Source organism: Glycine soja, chromosome 8 (genome assembly GCF_004193775.1).
Source record: "Glycine soja cultivar W05 chromosome 8, ASM419377v2, whole genome shotgun sequence".
NCBI classification, from domain to species: Eukaryota; Viridiplantae; Streptophyta; class Magnoliopsida; order Fabales; family Fabaceae; genus Glycine; species Glycine soja.
Genome location: NC_041009.1, coordinates 2,661,855 through 2,678,842, shown reverse-complemented (window position 1 = coordinate 2,678,842; position 16,988 = coordinate 2,661,855). Strand labels below are relative to the sequence as shown.

The 16,988-nt window shown below is 31.0% G+C and overlaps 1 protein-coding gene across 1 annotated transcript; it reads left to right on the top strand.

Annotated features, from left to right (window-relative positions):
- The first annotated feature begins 13,879 nt into the window (after positions 1-13,879).
- On the top strand, positions 13,880-15,747 carry LOC114423886 (protein DETOXIFICATION 51-like). The gene has a single exon (XM_028390797.1). It carries the CDS (start codon positions 14,068-14,070, stop codon positions 15,550-15,552), a length of 1,485 nt encoding a protein of 494 aa, XP_028246598.1. The 5' UTR covers positions 13,880-14,067; the 3' UTR covers positions 15,553-15,747.
- Positions 15,748-16,988: the final 1,241 nt, after the last annotated feature.

Here is a 16,988-nt window from a genome sequence, read left to right as displayed (position 1 = left end):
TTGAATATCTAACCATGTGTTTTTTTTGCTGATCTCATATCTAACCATGTGTGTTATTTACAACATGTTGGTGCTTTCATCGTCTTGTGTTTTGTCAAATTTCCCTTCCATTGTTTTTTATTTGAAAAATAAAGAGACATATCAAATTATTATTATTATTTTATGGCATAACATACAGATCGTTTTCATTCAGACATTTAAAAAAAAAAAAATCAATCAGATAACTAGACAAGGACGTCTTTGTTGGCATGAAAATCTAAAAGACCTAATATTCTCATGATGATGAGTGTTAGTGCTCAGATATTTTATTACATAATTCCCAACGTCTTCACACCACTTGTTAGGATAGAATTATGAAGCCATTGTATTTTCTTAAACAGAGGATGGAAGCACAATCTAATTGATACGTACCCAAAACCAAGCAACTTACACAACTATGCTGCAACCATGTTTATATTACTTTTGGTTTTTTTAAGATAAAAGAGAGCTATCAACTCGTTGCACTTTATCAACGAACAATCTTGGAGTGCGTCAGAATACTATTTATAGTAATACAAACATAAAAGTAAAACCCGATTATGCTCTCGCCATGTTAGCATTATTCTTTCCATCTTCAAATGTCAAAAAATTAGAATGTACAACCATGTAATGCACGGATAAATATTTTTCATTAATATTATCAAAAGTTATTTTCAATATAAATATTTTTTATGTATTAGGAATTATTTTTATAATAAAAAATAGTGTTTATAATAAAAATACTGGATCCTGATTTTTCAGGACGTGATGCTGGGCTGGTGGATTGGATTTGGGACATTTGGGTTCACAGTTGGTTTTGTGTGATCCAAAACCACAGGTTCCTTAGAGGAATTTGATTTCACCTTTTATTATTTTTAGTTGGGCGTTATGACATGAACATCCTCTATAATAGAATAACAAATTTGATTACACTTTTGTGCGTGTTATTTACCTTTTTTTAATTATCTTCTTCTAAAGTTAAGCATTATATTATTTAACATTTTATTCAGTAAAAAAAATATTTAACATTTTATATATTATTACTATTTATTTCATTAACAATGTAATTCGGTTTTAAAATAAGTTGACGCTTCATTTTATTTTAAAAAATAGTTTTTTAACTTCGAAATAAATCAATCTTTTTGTTTTCAGGGACAACAAAATAAAAAGAAAAAGTATAAAATACACTTGCTAATTTGGAGGGTTCAGTTGTCATCATCTTTCTTATAGTATAATTAAAGAGATTCACAATATGCATCGTTCAACCGGAGATGTTACTTGAAACCACGTTTTTAGGGAGGCAAATCGAGTTGCAAATAAGCTTGTAAAGGCAGCTTTGGAGACTTCTGTTCAATTTAAAGTTTGAGTTTGCTCCTTCTTGTATTCTTAATGCTGATTTAGCTCTTGTATCTTTTCCCCAAGAAAATGTTGTCATGTTAATCTGTCTCTCCCTACGACCTGGCTAATATTTTTGTCACCCTAGAAGATGAAAGAAACATTGGCTCAACGGATGATATGGTTTTTTTAATTTAGCCAGCTTTGTTTTTAATAGTAGCCAGTATCATTTAAAGTATTTATTTTAATTAAAAATAATTCAATTAAATAGAAGTTATCATTTATATATAAAAGTAATTGAATTAATTATCATATGAATTATCTTTATTACTAAAATCAAATTCATTCTGATACTAATTTCTAACATAATTAAATCGATTACGCCGACAAAAAAAACGATTACAATTAAAAAGGATAACTTGTGTCATTATTTCAAATTTAAATTAAAAAGGTAATTATATAACAGTTAATTCTATTATTATTAAAAAAAAGGTAATGTGGGTTTTCATTAAGATGACTTCTATCATAATTAATTCAAGAATAATTAAAAAGGTAACTTTATATTAATAAAAATTTTAAAATTAACAAAATAAAAACGTATTTCAGTTAAGTAAGAAGGAGTGCAAAAAATACAGAATAAAAATATGTTTTTGTTGTGCAAAGTACACAAAGGAAATGTATTTTGTGTGTTTTTTGCACCTCTTACTCAAAGGAAATGTATTTTCATTGTGCTTTTTGCACCCCCTTCTTATTCAAAGGAAATATATTTTCGATGTATAAAGAAGGGTACTATAGGAACTATATTTAAAAACGTGGAGTGTAAATAGTAAAAGTGGAGGTAAAAATAGTATCTCCCAGGAGGAAATATTAACGAAGGGGAAGATATTATTAACCTGAAGCCCACAGTGTTTTTTGTACAGGAGTCCACAAAACAAAATTAGAGGGATCTTGAAAATCATTCGCATTGGGTCGGGTCCCCTAAAGCTAGAGTTGCTCACCGGCAAAAAAAAAAGAGAGAGAGAGAGATATAAAAACGAGGGAGAGAGAGAACTGTAGTGGGTTATTCATATATTTTTTCTAGGCTGATAATATTCATGGAGTACTTTGGTAAAAAATAATCATATACTTGTACAATATATTTATTAGAGTTTTAATTTTAAAAATTGTCTGAATTTATATTACCAATTAATTAGAAAATATTTTAAATATAATTATTATAAAAATTAACCGTATTACAAAATTATTTATGATTGAACAATAATATTAACTTTTAATTTATTTATTTTATTTTTGTTTATATCATGTTACATCATTTTCACATTTTTCCACCTCTTTCTCTAATCATCTTATCTCTTATTAGGAGTATATAACTTTTAGGTGCAGGCATATAAGTTTTGTAAAAAACTAGGTAACGAACGAAATAGCTTTTATAGGTATAATAATGGTAGTATTAGGAGCTACCTTAGCTATTGTTCAACAAGATATTAAGAAAAATTTGGCTTATTTTCTACTGTCTCAATTATGTGATGTTAGCTCCGATCTTATCGAACCACTTTATTTCATTTGATTACTCATGCTTATTCAAAAGCATTGTTATTTTTAAGATCTGGATCTATTATTCATTCAATGGAAGCTCTTGTTAGATATTCTCCAGTTAAAAGTCTAAATATGATTCTTATGAGCGGTTTAATAAAACATGTACCAATTACAAAAACTTTTTTTTTTAGTGAACACGTTTTCAATCGATTTGTCAATAACAAACATAATATGTGTTGATCTCACAAAAGTGCATATCAATATAGATATCAATTAATATATACAAAAATCTGTCTTCATTTACAGCAAAATGGTTTGGATCCGAAATAGAAAAATAGAAAAAGAAAAGGGCTTTCAAATCTTAAAGAATAATTCATAAATTAATAGTTAACCGTTGCAAATTGTCTCGATATTTTTTTTTTCAGTAGGAAAAAGGGATATTCTCATATACTACATATATTTATATCTCTATATTTATTTGGTAGCATGATCGAGTGGTAAGGCGGGGGACTGCAAATCCTTTTTCCCCTATTCAAATCCAGGTGTCATCTAATCAATAAGACATTTGAAATGAAATATTAAGCATTAGTAGGTTTATTCTAAAAAATGTTGTATGTAAATATTTGTCTCAAATTCAAGTAGTGATATCACCCAAGTCTGATTGCCATCGCTAGAAAAATCTCATTACCTGCTAATAATTAAAAATATTTTTTTTCTCCTATTTTCTTCAATTCATGATTTTGATTTCCACATTAAAATAAAAATATTTAATTCTTCTCTTTTAGAAAAAAAAAACTATTTTTGTTTTAATCCTTAATTTTATCTACATTTATATTTTTTAATTTTTTTATATTTTAATTAATTAAATTATATACTAATAATACCTTAAATAAATGTTATATCTAATGTTCAACTCAGTAAAAAAAACAAGGTCTAATGTTGAATTGAAACAAAATAAAAGAAATAAAATATTGATAAAATTGAGAGTTGAATAAAAATGTAGATTTTTTAAAATAAAATAATCAACTATTTTTTATTTTAAAATAAAAAGAGTAAAATTATGGATTGAGCAAAATAGAAAGTCATCATTAATTGAAACCTTAATTGTCACGTTATACTGAGTCAAATAAATAACAAATTATTATTAATTAGCTTTTATCGGTTATAATTTCTGGGATCAGATAATATTTTGTAAGATTCCGTAGACCAATTTATGTTGATATACTTGTATCAATAGTTTATTTTTCAAGAATTTTTTCAAAATGAATCGAGCTAAACAGACACTTGTGTAACGACCACCTTAGGTAGTTTAATCAGTAAAATACAAAGAAAAAAACGAACCCCCTAACCTGAGCATTATATACATTGTTCAGTTATTTTTTAACTCATTTTCATGAATGGAAGCTAGATATATCAAAGAAAAGTGAAGTTGATATATTATTATATTATTACTTGTGAATATTTGATAATTTGATTATATTGGATAAGTGCAGATTTTATAAGCATTACTTTTAAATTGAAGTGGATCACGCTATATAATTGTTGATTTCAGAGCGTGCTGGCCATACTTCTAGTTAATGCAGGTGGGGACTGGAGATAAACAACGCAAATGACCCATATACCCAATGACCTATAGTGTCAACACTAATCAATCATTAAATAAAGTTATCTTTATGTAGTTTTCATGAATAGAAATATAGAAATTTGCAGCAATCAAAATTTGACCTTATTCTTTAACAGCTTAATCTGATGTAACTATATAGACAACTCTATGTAATTGTATCCTGGTTTAGGCATATTTTCGTTTCAACAAGTCTTGTACCTGCCAATCCTTAATGTAGTAACATTTAGATACTTTTCTGACCCTATCAGGTATTGCTTTGTGAAATGAAATTGGACGTCAAAATGCACAATATATTCGGTTCTGGCATCAAAAGGATTTGCTCAACAAGAAAAATGCAAAGACCTTTTAAATGACAAGTAAGACCACATACGCAAGAATCACTCAGAAAAGTAACTACTGAACAGGAAGCTGATTTTTTACTCTGGTTTGTGTCTTCATTTTGGTGGAGGAGAAGTGATTATGACTTTTTGGTCTCGTGGGATTCAGCATTAATGACTTACGAGTTACGATTGATTTCCATATTCAAACATGCAATCCATATCAGCTAATTATGAACCGTTCAGATATTACTGGCCAATTATAATGTGTCTAGCACATAACAATGCAAAATAAAAAAAATTAGCCCCCTAAAATCCAACCATATCTAACTATAATCATTTCCCATTTTGTATTGCGGTTGAATTTCTATACACCCCTTGTGAAAATGCTCCCTAATTTCTACATAAATATATATAGTTTGACAACACTAGAAGAGATAATGTTTACAATGCTCCATTGTTGTAATGGATGGTGATGACTTCACTTTCACTCTGTTTATTATTTGACCGAGCGACCACTAAAAATATTAATTTAGAAAAGGACCTCGTGAGCTTCGAACAATTACAAGTTCATTGCATATTTCTATATCATGGATAATTTTGTCTCAGAAAACATTTGCAAGTTGCAAAGCCACTAATTAGCATGTAGGGTAGAGATGAAATTCTCTTAACGACAAAATTTAATTAGAAAAATATTACCTAATAAAGTTTAAGGAATGCACGCTTTATGCTTAACCCTGTGACTGTAAGAAGCAGGACATTGGATTTTATACTACACCTAAATCTCTTTTAAGCAAAAGCCACCACACATAGCACACGGCAATGCTACATGGAATCCACGGTTTTCTTTGCTTCTGTCTTTTCTTTCGGGACAAGGTATAAATTAATCACTAATTAACACCTCTCAATAATCATGTCATGGTCGAAATTATCAAATCGAGTGCTCAAACTGGGAAATGTTTATTGGATGAAGTGGAAAAGGGCACATAATTATATAGTTGGCTTGATCATTAAAGTGGTACAGTACAGTATATGAAAAGTGCACTCCATTGTACATACATAGTAGAGGGTAACAACTTACAAGCCAAGAGCATGAAGCTTGAACGGCTCAATAAGGGAGAGCTTTTTGACTTGGCTGATTAAGAAAATTGAAAAAGTTCATCAATCTTGAGACTTAGGCCATCTGTAATGGGGTTTCTTACCCTGTTGCTTAAGATGAAGAAACAGATTGTTGAAGGAACTTACCATTGGAGAGAGCCTAAGTGACATTCCTAATTCCCTTCAACACAGAAACTATTTCTTATATAAGAAACAACATCTTAATAATAAAATATTATTTTTTTACCCTTCTACAGCATCAACCACCGTACCAATCCTAGGGAAAAAATGTATCGAAAAGCGTAAACAAAAGCTCAAAAACAATAAATAACACATCAATTAAAAAACACCAACACACCAATTATTTATTATTATGTAAAAATATATTTTTATTGTTATGTATTTTCTTTGAATGTTATGTAATTTTTATTACTTTTTAATTTATGTTTAATATTTTCTTTAATTATTCATATTTATTATTTGTATATGTAAAAATTGAATAAATGAATTAATTATTTTATTTAAATAATAATTAAGTTATAAAAATATGTGTGGATTTTTTGAAATTTTTTATGATTTTTTAGTATTGGAGAAAAATTTTGTATGAATGTCTTACAAGTGAGGTAACACAATGAGAACTATGAAAAGTATCAGAGAGACTAAAAAATTGATTAAGAAACTCAAGTAAAAAACTATGGTTGGAGATGCCTTAGACAAGAATGTCTAATGACCATGTGCAGCAAGGTGCCTCACGTGGGTTATGACATGCGTGTGGGTCTCTAATTCCAAGTGGTGATCTTTTCTTTGTTAGTTTTGGCAAGATGCAATCAATTTTATGATAACAAAACTTCCAAGTCAGGAAGGAAAATCAGCCTTATAATTAAACAAAGAAAAGATGATACAAATAATGTTAAATGAAGCAGTAAGAAACCTTTATTTGATTATTTGAGGTACACATTTCCCATGTTCGTGTGAATTATGAGATATTCTTTTTCTTGAGTCCGTAGATGAGCTGTGAGTGTGTAGCAAGGAGCTGGCTCTGTAAACCCTGCTGCTTAGACATTCCCTTGTAGATCTCCTGCACTCGTGCCTATTTTCTTTTTTTTTATATAATAGCCAGTATTTTTCAAATTCTTTTCAGAGTTATAAGCTTCATTATCAATTTAACCCCTTTATTTATTTATTTTGAATGTTTAATTAGATTCTTTTAATTTTGAAAGTTAAAATGTCTCAATATGATAATTTTTTGCGGAAATTTACTACTTAACGTCATCGGCTTCAATTGAACGAAAATGATCACCTTTTGGGACATTTTTACAAAAATAAAGGACTATTTTAAAAAATAAAAGACTTCGTTAAAACTTTCAGAAATAAAAAATATTCAATTGAATATTTTAAATAAATAAAAAGAACAAATAATTAAGCCAAAGTTATATAACAAATTAAGGACACAATTAAGAAGAGATAATGTATGAGATAAGAAAGAGTTGATATAATATAAAGAAACATTAAGAAAATACTACTGTACAAGATGTGAATGAATAAAACATTTTGGGACATCCTTCATTCCTTCTTACCCACAATACAAATTTGGTCCCTAAATAGTAAATGAAGAGTAGTTTTAAGGACTGAAAAATTTATTTACTTCTCTATAGTTTTAGAAATATTATTATCCTTGGAAATTATAAGTGACCTGGGGTTGGGAGGATGGACCTATATAATTATGTAAATGTAATGTACATATATAATTATAAATTATTTTAATAATTTGAAATGTAATAAAAGAATTATTTATAATAAAGATATTGTCCACATGAATTTATTCATAGTCTCCTTTTCTAAATTAGAAATTTATGATATTATTTTTTTCTCTCTTTTTAATGTGTATTTCACACATTATCATTTAATTTATGAGGATTTATCTCTTAGAAATTTCAAAGATTATTATTTGTTTGCTTGAATTTTTTAATCATATATTTCTTTTAATTTATTGTCTTTTATCTTTAATCTCTAAATTGAATTTTAATAATTTTTTAATTAATAATAGTTAAAAATAATCCTATAATACAATTAAATTATTATTATTAATCTAATATTTATTTTTTATATTTAAGTATTTATGAATCATAAAATTTAACAATAATATAATTTATATAATAAAATTATTTATTTACTAAGCTTACTTTAAGTCTTGTAAAAATTTAAATTTAGTCTCTCTATTCTTTTTTTATGAATTTGATCCCTACTTTTTTTGTGCAATTTTATTTACTTGTTAACTTAATGTTTAATAAAATATTAACTTGACATTGTCATACACGGTAATATTAATATTTTTAAAATATTAAACGTCAAATTAAAGTTATTCGATGAACTAAAATTATACAATTAAAATAACAAAGATATTAAATTTATAAAAAAAACTAAAATCAAATTTTAACAATAATAGAGAGACAAAAAATACAAATGATTTTATTTAAATAATTAGATAAACATAAAAATGTATGAGTGTGTATGATATATTGTCTTCGATATCTTCAGCCACACCGGTAAGCTCTTCAACCATGTAAACATATAATGGCACATGACTTCCAATATGAATTTACCTTGGCAAACGTTATTCCTTTTTTCGCTAGAAGCAAACGATATTCCAATTATATTTATACTTATTTTTATGTATGCAAAATGGTAAAATGAGAGACACCCTCCATACTATCCAACAGGATATCAATGGAATGTTTTTTTTTTTTCTTTTTTATATCAAGAGAGTTATAAAATTAACTTGAAAAAAGAAAAAAATAAATGAAAAAATTGTGAGTTTGATTCTTTTCATTGACAAAAAAAATTAACAATTAAAAATTACTTACATTTGTCCATAAAAATCAATGAATAATAAAATTGTTGAGACTTCATAAGATTAGCTGTTACACTAACTAAAAAGTGTAAAATAAAAAAATAATAATAAAATTATGATTTATTTAAAAAATATAACAAGAAAAAATGAATAAATATATAAAAAATAAAAGTGAAAAAAATATAAAAAGTAAGAAACTAAAAACTAACATTAAAAAATACTAAAAACTATTAAAAAGTTATTAAAAATAAATTATTTTTAACTTTTTAATTAATAAAAAAAAGTTAGAAACATAACCTTAATGCATGTTTGTTTTAATTTTTAAAATAAATTTTTGGAGCAAAATAAGATTTATAAAAACATTTAAATCCTTGTTCTATAAAATTAAATTTATTTGAAAAGAAAATCCAAGCATAGCCTTAATTAATCATGGGTGCAAGAAGACATCTGTTTGAAAAGGAGAGATGAAGAATAAAGTAGGAGAGTTAAGACTAAACGTATTGAAAGGCAAGTAAATGATGCATTTCAATTGATAATGTCAAGTGTTTCCATGATATGCGGCTGTTCCTTGCCACAGCGTAACTTGCTCGTTCCCCAAGAAAGATGCTGAATTCAGAATTAAGGTCCCACCTCATCTCCAGCCAAATGAACCAGCATGTTCCCTTTAAACCAACTCTGATCAAGAGTCATTTTGACACCTGATACAAACCTACTTTCAAATACCACACTGTCACATCAATATAATTCACATTAAGCATGTTTTTTTCTCTCTACAACTTCACCAAATAATTCATGATAATATTTTTTTAAATGGCTATTTTATTTTCAAAAAACAAATAAACAATTTTAACATTTTTTTCTTCAAATTTAATATTTTATTGATTAGTACAATTTTTAACCATATCGTATTATTAAACGTAACAAGTTCTGAATGATTCAATGAGTCATTATTGTTCGTTTGTTATTAGTATGGCTAGCCTAAGCACGAGTTCCAAGATAAATAGACGGATGAGATTGTTTATACTACACATAAAACGGATGTCCAGCCACAAGATTTTCTTTTGTTCACAAAAAATAGATTTTTACCTTATACAGACAAAACCTTAAAAACTAAAGAAACATTAATGATTATATAACTTATAATATAAATAATTAATAACATTCATTGTCTTGAATATATATATATATATATATATATATATATATATATATATATATATATATATAACGATTATGCTCCGTAAATGTTAAATAAATTAGACATTTGTTGTCATGCAATCTTGTAGTTAATATTTACTTATATTTTAAAATATATATTATATATTAAATTTAATTAATTAAATGATGTATCAAATAATTTTAAATTTTATAAAAAAATTATAGACTTTATTTATCAATAATTTTTTAAATTTAACAGTAAGATTAACAAAATTTAATATGTATACAAAGTGTTGTTAAAATAAGTAAATTTCTTTATATTATAATTCTTGTAATAATTTGATCTTTCTTATTGTATATATGCATGTATGTATATATCAAGCCAGGAATCCTAATTATTGTTAAAGTAAAAATATTTAACTACATTACCACCCTAGATTAAATTAGGAATGACAGAAAAGGTCAGTCCAACTTGTTTTAACCCACCACACCACTAGCGTGCCAAAAATAGGTTGGATTGGTCGTTTTTAATATGCCAAAAAATAGAAGAAAAATAAAAACTAAAAAATATCAAATAAAATAGTTTTAGGCTCCTACTGGTCTCATCTTTCCATTTAATTGCATTGTTTCATCTAACCACTCTATTTGTTTTGCCTCCGATGTTAGCTATTTAATTTGGAGATAAAACAAGGTTGAGCATTCTACTCAAATTCTAATCAAGCCAACCAATTCTTCATCCTCTTCATTTACCAAGTACTCAACTTAATTATTAATCCTCAAGGACAAAGTCGTGTGGTCAATGATAACCTTTTAACTTAAAATATTGAGTCCTGAACACACTAATTACTTTCTTATCAAAATGAAACAAAAGTTCAGAATCATATATACACTAATTTTTTATTATTATTTTAAGTAATTAAAAAAATGTTGTTTTGACAAGCTAACCTACCTTGCATCATTACAATCCCTATTATAACCATTCAAATATATGGTATAATTAAATTCATTTGTATGATCTTCTCATACAAATACTCCTTTGGCTTAATACATATCCAACATATATATATATATATTTGCAGGTGAATTACTATCTTGTTCAAAATTGAAAATTTTGTATAAGTGGGATCATATATATATATATAGTAATTAAAAAGTATTGACCCCATAGGATTGAGTTGTCTCACCCCCTTAGAAGTCCACTTTTTAGTCAACTAAATGGATTGCAAGGTTTGTATGTAGGCAAGTTGGGAAAGTGGTGGGTCGAGTAAATTAACCTGGGCTGGCATGCATGATGTCATGCAAAAGAAATTAAGAGGGAAAGGGGGGGTTTAAAGAGAAAAGGGCGACATGCAGAGAGATGTTTGAATTGGGAAGCAGAAGATGTTAAATAGTTTTACGTGGCATTATGTGGGCTCTGGGTCCTGCGAGGTTTTGGGGCAGTGAGACAATGAATTGAAGTAATGAAGCACAACACAACAACACTGCATTATGTACGCTTCCCCCAATGGCAGAAAACAAAAAGAGGAAGTGGTGCCACTGCCTCCCAAATGTGAGACTGTTAGAGCTGTCAGATTGAGGTGGTGGTGGGGACTGCATGCATATTCTTGTGTCAATTTCTTACCACATTATTATTCTCTCTTAGCTTCAACTATTTCCATTTTCTCCTCTTCTAATTCTCACACTCACACGCCAAACATGGACACTTGGATGCGATGCGACAACAACACTTAATACCAACAACAACTCAACAAGACAGAGACAGATAGAAAGAGAAAGTAAATGCTATGTGGCCAATTGTTATGAGGGATGTTTCCCTCCAACCATCTGTTTGTGAAAATGGGAGCGGAGTGCTGTGCAGCCTCCGGCAATTGCGCACGCACCCATGTGATGATCCAACACCGTTAATTTCAACTTCATACCTTAATTTCTTCTTCCTCCTGTCCCTTCTATCACCAGCCAAATCGACCAACCTTTCTCTTTTATTTTATACATACATATAATATCACCCTTAATGCTTCAACATATATACTAATAACTTCTCTAATCTAACTTTTTTTAAGTTTTCACTTTTAAACCCTTTTTCTGCCTCTATTCAAAGCCCATTTCAGTATGGTGGCCCGTGCAGGACCCAACAAGTACTTCAGTTTCAGATGCTATGAAGAATAAAGTCTGTGGTCTCGAACTCCCACGTGTGGCCCTCTCCTTTATCTAATCAAACATATATAAATTCATCAAGAGTCAACTAATATCTTATATTACCCACTAAACAGTACCTAATCCCTTCTTCTTTATCTATTTTAATATAATACGTACGTGTTTGAACTAAACTAAGATTAGTTGTATAACCGCACAACAAATTAGGGAAAAAGAATTTCCATCTTTGCATCCTGCATACTTTGCTTCTTTGTGAACTCCTAAATTCTAACTACCATCAAATTTTGACCTCAAAATCCAATCTAATATATACATGCTGATTAAACAAAGAACAGTGCTGCTTGCTCATAATTAATTTTAAAAAAAGTATTAAATAAAAAAATATATGTCATTAAGAGTGGACTAATTGTGAGGGAGATAGATGATTTATTTAATTACCACTACCAATTTTTAAAAATAATCATAAAAGGTAAATATTAAATGCCTTATTATAAACAATAAACCTTTGAAGTTTTCTAAAATATCTTAGATAATTGAATTTGTAAGCATTAACAGTAAAAGCATATTATCGCTGACTAATTTTGTGGTAACTTTGTCTCAATCGATAAAGTTCTTACTGGTCAAACACTAATTAATGTTTGGTCATATGTTTTTGCATCTTTAAAAATTCATGCTATTAATAATTAGTACATGTTTACTTTCGTTTAGTTTAAAAGAAGTACTATTACATACTAAATTTAATTCATGCTATTAATAATTAGTACATGTTTACTATTTATTTTTTATAAAAAAAATTAAGAAAATTGAAAAAAAAGTTATCATTATATCCTAAATTTAAGCCCGACAAACCATAGAATTATAGTTTGTTTGGGAATGGTTGAATTTGAACAGATAATCATATTAAAAGTTTTTTTTTTTAATCCAAACTGTCAAGCTATCTACAAGTAAAGCGAATAAAAGAAAATAGAGACGTTCATATATACAGGCATATATTTTTTTTTTACTCTTTCAGTTTATATAAATAACCAACTTATATTTCAGGACGTCGGCAGGCGTTTTTGGGTTAATGTATTTATTGTTTAGCAATTGAAATAACGAAAGTCAAGAGCATTCTTAGGTTTGATGGATACATTAACAATATAATTAGTGGAGCAAAGTCAATTGCTTTTGCTAGACCAATATATAAGCCGTACATGCATTATGCTTTAATGATGAATGGCACCTTTGTCAGTAATGCAGTGCTTTAATGCTTTTTTTGAAGAATTCTTTGGTTGAAGTAATCGCATTGCACCTCATAACCTAAAAGTAAGGAATTAGAAGTTTTTGCTATTTGAAATCGCAGTTACCCTAGGAGGTGAAGAAACAATGACTGAGCATATACTATCACAAGCCAAATAACAATTCCGTTATTGGAAATTGTTCCCTACAAAATACACTGACATTTCCACGTATTTAGTATTTTTTCTTATATAATTTTCACATTAAATTAAACCTTACTATATGAATGTACTACGTTTTTTTAACCAAGGAGAGACTGAAAAAGTATATATGGTGTTAAAAAAAGAATGAAAAGATTGTAAGATTTTAGGTCAAAAGAAGAAATAAAAGAGGTGAATCATGAATGACACTAATGCATATGCATAAGCATGAAACTTGACATAAACCTTGATTTTATTTATTTATTTATTTATTTATTTATTTATTTATCGAGAGAGAGAGAGAGAGAGAGAGAGAGAAAGAGATGTAAATATTTGAAGAGAAGCTGGCAAACTTGAAATCTCTATTTATACAAGGGTGACCTTCTTGGGCTTCTCATTGAAACGCGTTAATTAGTTTCGTGTATGTATCTAGCTAGCTAGCTAATCCCACAGACTCAATCAGTCTTTACTGAGAAGAAGACAAGAGAGAAGAGAGGGGGTGGTGTTTAGGAGAGTGAGAGTGAGAGTGCAAGTTTGAGTTTGAGAGGATCCATTAAGATGGGATCAAAAACAGAGGAAGTAGTAGATTACACGTTGATGGAGGGAGCAGTAGAAAAAGAGGGGCAGCACTGTTGGAGCATAAGGAGAGAAGTGAAAGCGGTGGGGGAGCTGGCGTTTCCGATAGCCTTAACGGCGCTGATATTCTACGCGCGTTCCATGGTATCGATGCTGTTCCTGGGACACCTAGGAGAGCTAGAACTGGCAGCAGGGTCCCTAGGAATGGCGTTCGCGAACATCACAGGCTATTCGGTGCTGTCGGGTCTAGCACTCGGGATGGAACCGCTATGCTCCCAAGCATTCGGCGCAAAACGCGTGAATGTGTTGTCGTTGACCCTCCACCGCTGCGTCATGTTCCTGTTACTCTGCTCCATCCCAATATCACTCCTCTGGCTCAACATGTCCAACATCCTCGTTGATCTCTTGCACCAGGACCCCAACATCACCCTAATGGCCCACACCTACCTCCTCTTCTCCCTCCCCGACCTCCTCACCCACTCCTTCCTCCACCCAATCCGCATTTACCTTCGCGCCCAGGGCGTCACCCACCCTGTCACCTTAGCTTCCCTCGCCGGAACCCTCCTCCACCTCCCCTTCAACTACCTCCTCGTCACGCGCCTCCGCCTCGGCCTCGCCGGTGTCGCCGCTGCCTCCGCCGCTTCCAACCTCTCCATCCTCCTCTTCCTCGGTGCCGCCGTCTTCTTTTCCGGCTTGCACTGCTCCGCGCCGAGCCGAGAATGTCTCAGCGGCTGGAAGCCGCTCCTTCGGCTCGCTGCGCCTAGCTGCGTCTCCGTTTGCTTGGAGTGGTGGTGGTATGAGATCATGATCATTCTTTGCGGGCTTCTCGTGGACCCCACCGCTACCGTTGCTTCCATGGGGATACTCATTCAAATCACTTCACTCATCTATGTTTTTCCCTCCTCGCTTGGTTTCGCGGTTTCGACTCGCGTCGGGAACGCGCTGGGAGCCAATCGTCCCTCTCGGGCCAAACTATCCGCGGTGGTTTCTGTTTTTCTCGCAGCGATTATGGGATTCTCGGCGATGTTTTTCGCCGTCGGGATGCGGCGGCGGTGGGGGACGATGTTCACCGCCGACGAGGACATATTAAGGATCACGTCGATGGCGCTGCCGATCCTCGGAATTTGCGAACTCGGGAACTGTCCGCAGACGGTGGGGTGCGGCGTCGTTAGAGGGACGGCGCGGCCGAACACGGCGGCGAATGTGAACCTGGGCGCGTTCTATTTGGTCGGGATGCCCGTGGCAGTTGGACTTGGGTTCTGGTTTGACGTTGGATTCTGTGGGCTATGGCTGGGCCTGCTCTCGGCCCAGGTGTGTTGCGCGGGTCTTATGTTGTATGTGATTGGGACCACCGATTGGGAGTTTGAAGCCCATCGGGCCCAGTTGCTGACGTTGGTCGAAGATGGAGTGATGGACGGACAGAAACAGCCGTTGACGGGTGTTGTTACTGAGACTCCCTCGTCTTGATCGTTTGTTTGATCAAAAGCAACAACACCCCGTGCTGATCCTGATGGGGTTATTTTGTAATTTACTAAGGTCAAAGAAAGTGAATTATAACTATATTTATTTTTTTTCGCCTCTTTTTTTTTTTTTTCCCACCCATATGGGAACTGGATACATATACAGAGGATAACTTAAAGGAAATTATTCTGTCTTTTTCCACATTTCTACTTTATTTTATTATAGCAAGAGTATGTTTCCTTTCTTATCTAACAGTAAGGCTATGATCGTTCATACAAGAATATATATATATATATATAAACAGGTAAGAAGTGCCGATGTCCAAAAGTTAATAAAATTGTAAGAAACTAGTTGCTTAATGAGGATGGGAGCTAGGCACAATATGCATTTACAAAATATTTGAGCATTTTCTTTTTCTGTGTTGATGTGAACTGTGATTATAATGAGGAACCAAAGCACAATGTAATTAATGATAGACAGGGCCCTAGGGTATGTATGTCATTTTTTTTTATATCGTATGGGTTAGAAAAATGTGGATGTGTTGTTGAAGAGGAGTACGTATTTGATATTGGCGGAGTTTATGCGTGGTCCTTAATTGAGAGTCCAAATAAAGAAGCGACACATGGCTTGGCACATCTGACCAAACGGGTCAATGCATTGCCACAGGACACAAGAGATATGTTTGCTTTGCATGCTACTGTGGACTCTGCTCACTCATGAGAAGCTGCCTCCTGTTATCTTTCGCCTTTATCGCTTCCCATAGTTATTCTTCTTTCTTGTGTTACCACCTTACCTCCTCCACTTAAGCACAAATTAATGTATTCATTTTAAATCGTCATTTTTTTCAGTTTTTTTTTTTTTTTTTACATTGCTGAAGAACAGAGTCTAAGGCTAAGAGTAATTTATAAATACAATTTAAATATTTTTTATGGATAAAAATTCAAAAGGTGTGTGAGATTTAAAATGAATAATATCTTAAATATAATGAGTCTAATAATGTATCAAACTCAAGGTTAGGGGGTTAGAAGTCAAAGCACAAGCTAAATAATTGATTTTTTTTAACAATTAACTTTTTTAAAAAAGTAAATAATTAGATTAATTTGAAAAACTTAACACTATTTTGATTTGCACTGTCCTTTGAAGCAATTAAGTTTCAAGAGTACTGAACAATGTTCTAAGTGTACAAATCTTATCTCTAGTAACCAAGTTACCAACATTCACCTACGGGCATATTGATCTATGTTGAGAACGGGGTTTTGGATTTAAGGCAGTAAACACCTGTTAATTAACCATCTATAAAATATGGGTCTCGCATTGAAAAGGGATTTTTTTTTTTTGGTTAAACAATACATGTGAATGCATTTATAAATCACATAGAAACACATTTTTATATATTCTAATAAAAAAAGCTCCTTTTAATTCTTCAATCAAAGCTGTGAAGG

Excerpts from the sequence above, each read along its gene's own strand:
- LOC114423886 (XM_028390797.1), top strand. The coding sequence starts at position 14,068 with ATGGGATCAAAAACAGAGGAAGTAGTAGATTACACGTTGATGGAGGGA.